General features: G+C 31.8%; 2 protein-coding genes across 3 annotated transcripts; one reads left to right on the top strand and one right to left on the bottom strand.

The window, feature by feature from the left end:
- Nucleotides 1-310: 310 nt before the first annotated feature.
- LOC139866762 (small ribosomal subunit protein eS19y-like) lies at nucleotides 311-2,033 on the top strand. Its single transcript, XM_071855053.1, has 4 exons — nucleotides 311-451; nucleotides 1,254-1,344; nucleotides 1,448-1,631; nucleotides 1,736-2,033. The coding sequence occupies exons 1-4, from the start codon at nucleotides 368-370 to the stop codon at nucleotides 1,809-1,811; spliced, it is 435 nt and encodes a 144-aa protein (XP_071711154.1). The 5' UTR covers nucleotides 311-367; the 3' UTR covers nucleotides 1,812-2,033.
- A 935-nt stretch (nucleotides 2,034-2,968) lies between these two features.
- LOC139867122 (F-box protein At5g39250-like) lies at nucleotides 2,969-4,803 on the bottom strand. 2 transcript variants are annotated; one of them, XM_071855454.1, is made up of 2 exons: nucleotides 4,734-4,803; nucleotides 2,969-3,860 (listed from the first exon to the last, which is right to left on the bottom strand). In XM_071855454.1, exon 2 carries the CDS (start codon nucleotides 3,841-3,843, stop codon nucleotides 3,073-3,075), a length of 771 nt encoding a protein of 256 aa, XP_071711555.1. In that variant the 5' UTR covers nucleotides 3,844-3,860; nucleotides 4,734-4,803; the 3' UTR covers nucleotides 2,969-3,072. The 2 variants fall into 2 exon arrangements, with proteins under 2 accessions (XP_071711555.1, XP_071711556.1); XM_071855455.1 differs by lacking the exon at nucleotides 4,734-4,803 and adding an exon at nucleotides 4,652-4,705.
- Between the last annotated feature and the right edge of the window lie 1,039 nt (nucleotides 4,804-5,842).

Consider the following 5,842-nt stretch of genomic DNA (forward strand, 5'->3'; position numbering starts at 1 on the left):
CTATCTCTACTACTACTCAAATAATGTTTATCGTAGAAAGAGAAATTATTTTTTGCATCAACGCATAGTCATCTCTCCGCTCGTACGTTAGTTACAAATGCTTTGTGATGTAAATTTATTAGTGGGCTTTAGATGTAGTTTTTTTTAGAAAAAGAAAAACAAAAAAAAATTCATTTGGTGTTAAACATAGCGACTAAACAATAGGCCCATAATAACTAGTTTGGCCCAATATATTCTGATGAGGGCCTAAAGTCGACATCTATCTATAAATACTAATAACAGAAGAAACATCGAAACCCTAGCCAGCAGCCACTTTTTATATTTTTGGTACAAGTGTGCGTTTGTAAACCGGCTCATTAACGCAACAATGGCGACGGCAAGAACAGTGAAGGATGTATCACCTCATGAATTTGTTAAGGGTTATGCCGCTCATCTCAAACGTTCTGGCAAGGTATTTATGTAAATCACATTCTTCATTTTAGGATTTTTTTTTTTCCTTTAATTATTATTAATCAAGCATTAAGCATGTTTCTTTTAAAAGAATATGATAAATTAGGTATTTGTTTGCTGTAGTATGCTTCGTGTTTGTTTGTTAGTTAGTATTATTGTGTTACTGAACTTTAGTTTACAAGCTAATTATTTGAGAATTAATTATTTTTTTTATTATAATTAGTTTTAATTTAATTGATCTAGAACTAGAATGAAGTAGATAAAACGTATATAAGACTTCATATGCTTCTTGCGTTCTTTTGTTTTTGTGGTTGAAAATGTGATTTTGTGATTGGTAAACCTAATCTGTACTGTATTATATATTATATATTACGAGTACTGTTCTACTTATTTGAGTGCGTACTGCTTAGTATGCAGATGCTTACTACATACAATCTATTAGTTGTTATGCAGTAAGTCAATTTTAAGATTTGTTCATATCATAAAGCATGATACTTTTCTGCATTGTTATGCAATGAAACATGAATATAGATGCTTTAGAATGCTTTTTTATTTTAGTTTTTTTGTGGGCTTTTCGTGTAAAGAAAACAATTTTGAATTTCAATATTCTTTATGTACCTGTCATTTTAAAAGTTTAAAGCTTTGCATTTATTTCAATATCTCTCAAGATGAATGCATATGGCCCCGTTTGTTCATGGAATCAATCATACTAATATCTAATTGCTTCAAAGACTACTCACAAAATAGATTTTTTTTTGTTTCAATCATAATGCATTTATATGGTGATTCAATTTTCTTGATAGATGGAGCTCCCTGAATGGACTGATATAGTGAAGACCGGTACCTTTAAGGAACTTGCTCCCTATGATCCTGACTGGTATTATATCAGAGCTGGTAAGTGTTTATGTAGTAATCAATTCAATTTCTCAATATTTCTAATAGTACAGCTACTAAACGAAAAATGCATATTTATATTTTTTTTATTTTTATTTTGCAGCTTCAATTGCAAGGAAAATATACTTAAGGGGTGGTCTTGGTGTTGGTGCGTTCCAGAGAATATACGGTGGACGTAAGAGGAACGGAAGTGCACCACCACATTTTTGCAAAGCCAGTGGTGGTATTGTACGCCATATTCTTCAACAGTTGGAAGTCATGAAAATCATTGAAATGGACCCCAAGGGGTGAGTTAAATCGTCTAATTTTAAGCATATATGGGTATGTTTATATGTGCATTTATATATATGATTAATATATGATTAATTTACAGTCTGGTTGCATTGTACAGAGGGAGAAGGATCACATCCACTGGCCGACAAGACCTTGATCATGTTGCTGGACGAGTTGATGTTGCTGCACCATGAATAGCCCAATCGTTCGATTCGTGCCATATTTTTGATGTTTATGTAGCTTGTTATGTTTTCAGGAAGAACCAAATTTTGATGTTTTATTTATAATCTTAGTCATCCGTGTTATGTTATGTCTTCAATTTGTGTGAATCTGACTTGAAGTTTGAGTTATCAGACCAGAAATCATTGAGTTAATCTAAAACTTTGGTTGAATTGATTGAAGAGTTCTCATTTTAATGGGCTACTATCTGAATGTTGTAGATCAAATGCGCTTGAATGTTTGTGATTGTTAATTCAGAAGCTAAATGAATAATGCTAACCTTTTTCTTGAATCAATTTATAGGACTAGTTTGCTAAAATTTTTGTGCAACTAGATTTTTTACAATTTTTTGCTATTTCTTTTTAATTTAGACACATGACATCTTTGATCGGAAGTTGGTATAAGAATAGAAATACTAGTGCATTCGAAGATACAAACTAAAAAGGAAATTTGCTCAATACAGAGTTCATGGTCTGGTTTTAACTAAACCTCAAACCAACTTGGTGTACCTTGTTTCAACAAATATCAAACCAGACTTGACTAAATAAGTTGTCTTGCTATGCTAGACTGGTTTGACGGTTTTGAGTTCCTTTTTTTTTTTCCTTCCGTCTCAATTTAATAGACTTGTATTTCTTTTTTGAATGCTCTAAATTAATAGTCCACTTCGAAAAATAAATAAGAATACTAAGGTAAAGTCGTCTTATACCCCTCTATAAAATAAAAAAGTAGGTAAAAACTAAAAAATGAGGTAAAATAGAAAAGTGAACAAAAAGTAAATGTGATAATAACATTTCTTAAACTATGCGTTTTTTTTTTTTTTTTTTGCGTTTTTTGTCCGGAGACTATTAAATTGAAAATGAGGGAGTAATTTTGTGTATATTTATCTCGGTTTGATTTAACAAACACTAAACATTAGAACTCCTATGACACTGATTAGCTTTAACGATTATCAAACCGGCGGCCGAGACTGCTAATATCCAAAACTGGACGAGCAACCCAATACGGCTCAGCCGATTTTTGTGGTTTAACGGTTTTGCGTTCACCCCTAAAACATTGTAGTAATATTTTACATAAGGAGCTTTTAATAAACTATTGCAAATCACAAAACCAAACATGAAGAAGATTAATTTCATTATTAAAGACCCAAGTACAACATTTTAGTATTTCACAAATCTAGTAATACATTATTAAATTATGAAATATATACAAGTACTGATTGAACCTCTACATCTTATTTTACTTCCAATCAAGCATGTCCAACAACCAGAGCACTTCTTCCTCATTATTAGCAGCATCACAAAAATCCATTTCAATCCCGAACACATCAATATCACAATCATCACCATGTTCCATGAACAACAAAGCAATCCAAGCACGAATTCCCGGCACAAAAGGGTGCGCAGGTGAAAAAACAAGATAATCAAATGCAAGTGCTCTACACGTTGACCGGTCAATATAATCAAACATTGCTTTGTGAATAATACAAGCAACTTTATTGGTATCTTTTCGTGCCACAAGTACAGATACACTAACAGTCTGTGTATAAGGAACTGCAAACTGAGGCTTTACAGGTAACGTTAGCTTGTATTCTGGACCTTCTAAATGATACCTCATTAACGAACTGATCCCACTTGGTGGGGTCCAGTTACGCTTCTGTAAAGTGGGGCCCGGAACAACTTCCGAGAAGAGTATATTCCCGTCTGCCCAGAAGTCAATGTAGAATTCAAGATCGGTTAACGAGATCCTTGGTGGAAGAAGAGTTCGATTGTTTTCACGCTTATAGAATGTTTTAAACAGTTTGTAATAGGTTACAGGTGGCGATGGTTTCTTACAAGTTGATGGCCATCTTTTTGCACAAAGACATTTCCAAAAGTAATCGTCTTGCGCGACGTGTAGCCATTGCTTACATACGGCCATACAAGAAGCTAAATCGGGCCCTTCGAGTAGCGGGAAAACAACCTTGAGTATCTCATCGGATGACATTTTACCAAAATTGGATAACAACATGGACTAGGTAGTTTTAACTGCAAGATTATATACAACACCATAAGCCACAATATTTACATTATACACGAAGTCTACATTAACATATGCTAAATCTTTTGCAAACTACAATTTACGACATCCATATATTACACACTCGAAATCCTTAGAACAAAGAAACTAGTACATTCTTATGTGATACTTGAAGATTATTATTGTCCAAATATAAATTTTCCTGTTATTAGATACATTAAATTATTTTATATACACAAAAGAGTAACATATACTTCTGCAAGAGTATAACAGCTACTGCAGATACAGATAGAAAAATCGGATATATCATATAAAGATCGACCCGAATTCATAAATACTCATATAAACAATCACACACAAAAAGGGTTTTGTACTTTGTTTTATAACTAATTAACCAATAAACAAACAGTCATAACAAACAAAGGCTCCTCAACATGCACTGCAAATACTTGATTTGCTAAATTTCATTCCCCTGTGCAAAAAGAAACTACATTTCCATGTAATTTGGTTTAAATGAAGACATTTATGAAAGTCATATATCAGAAGCAAAATCAAAATTTGAAGTTTTAATTTTAATTTTTTAAGCTTTAATATTTCGAGGAAGCACAAATCACAAAATCAGATCATGATCCGTACAATATAGCATTTAAATCATTCAATTCGGAAATAATTAATACTTAATAGCAAATGAATATATAAAAAGTTAGCTTTAGGATCACACACACACACACAGAAAACCCTAATCAATGGAACATTTCACCTAAAACTAATTTTTAATTTGTTAAAATTAAATACTTACCAGAATGAGACATAATTAGAGCAAATTTTATGATGAAAAATGAGATAATTAAAGTGATAAGAAAAAGAAATTGATGGTTCACCTTCGAGTTGGTAGAAACGGAGGAAATTCGTCGTAAGATAACGATGACGGAACGGAGAGCTCATCTTAATAAACCCCCAAAAAGTTGTTATATAGGCGTAATAATTTAGTTTTCTGATGACAACGACTTCTTTTTAAAAAGCAAAATTAAGTTATTGGTCATTATTTTCTCAAAGTTGCAATGGTGATCTAAAGTATTAATTTTTTTTTTGTTTTTTTTTTTGACGTAAATGATTATTTTACGTCATTCATTTTAATTTGTAACCCTAATTCTGTTTTATTAGATTAGATTACTTTACGAACCCTAAATTGATGCTATATTACTCTAAGAACTGTGAATTGATTCCCAAGTTCTAAATCGTAATTTCATTCTCATCTGTCGATTGTTGGTGTGACAGACAAGCAATACTTCATACTTCATGGACATCGAACAACCCTGGTCGCATATCCTAAAGTTGCCCAAATCAGGTAATTTCTTTAATGTGTTTCAATTTGAACAAAAAACGTCATTTTACTAATGTTAGGGTTATTTTTTGTTTGTAAACCGGTCTAATTGCAAGTTTGTAGATTTGTGGGATTCATCAGTGTAAGATTCAATAAACTCTACGTAATAAGACTGAACAACCATTGTGTGCACCTCACATTAAGAAGACTAACGTTGGGGAACTAACGTCTGTTATCTTTAGGGACTAACGACACAACTTTATCATACACTAGGATTTTCTACGTTAAAAAATACTTTAGATCTATCTATGCAACTTAAGACAAATATTAGAGATTAATGGGGTAATTTTATCTTTTCAAGAAGTAATTTATGAAAAAATAGGTGTACATATGGTTGGTAAAGGAGAGTTAATTTTAGAAGGCGAATGATTATTTACATTTTGTATAATAGAATATGTGAATCTGAATTTTTTAAAAATGATCAATTTAGTTGTTATTTTTAAAAAATACATATAGTAAATAATAAAATCGTATGATGTTATTCTATAGAATTTTTTCATTTAGAAATGGAGTCGTCTCATTCTATTGCAAATCGTTTTGTGATGGTACTTCGACATGATATTGGAGAAAGGAGTTTGATGGATGTCGTAATTTGGAGATGTTAGA

The sequence above is a fragment of the Rutidosis leptorrhynchoides genome, chromosome 9 (assembly GCF_046630445.1).
Source record: "Rutidosis leptorrhynchoides isolate AG116_Rl617_1_P2 chromosome 9, CSIRO_AGI_Rlap_v1, whole genome shotgun sequence".
NCBI lineage: Eukaryota > Viridiplantae > Streptophyta > Magnoliopsida > Asterales > Asteraceae > Rutidosis > Rutidosis leptorrhynchoides.

Coding starts and splice junctions, on each gene's coding strand:
- LOC139866762 (XM_071855053.1), top strand. CDS start 368: ATGGCGACGGCAAGAACAGTGAAGGATGTATCACCTCATGAATTTGTT. Junction 1,345..1,447: donor CTGGTATTATATCAGAGCTG/GTAAGTGTTTAT, acceptor TTTATTTTGCAG/CTTCAATTGCAAGGAAAATA. Junction 1,632..1,735: donor ATTGAAATGGACCCCAAGGG/GTGAGTTAAATC, acceptor TGCATTGTACAG/AGGGAGAAGGATCACATCCA.
- LOC139867122 (XM_071855454.1), bottom strand. CDS start 3,843: ATGTTGTTATCCAATTTTGGTAAAATGTCATCCGATGAGATACTCAAG.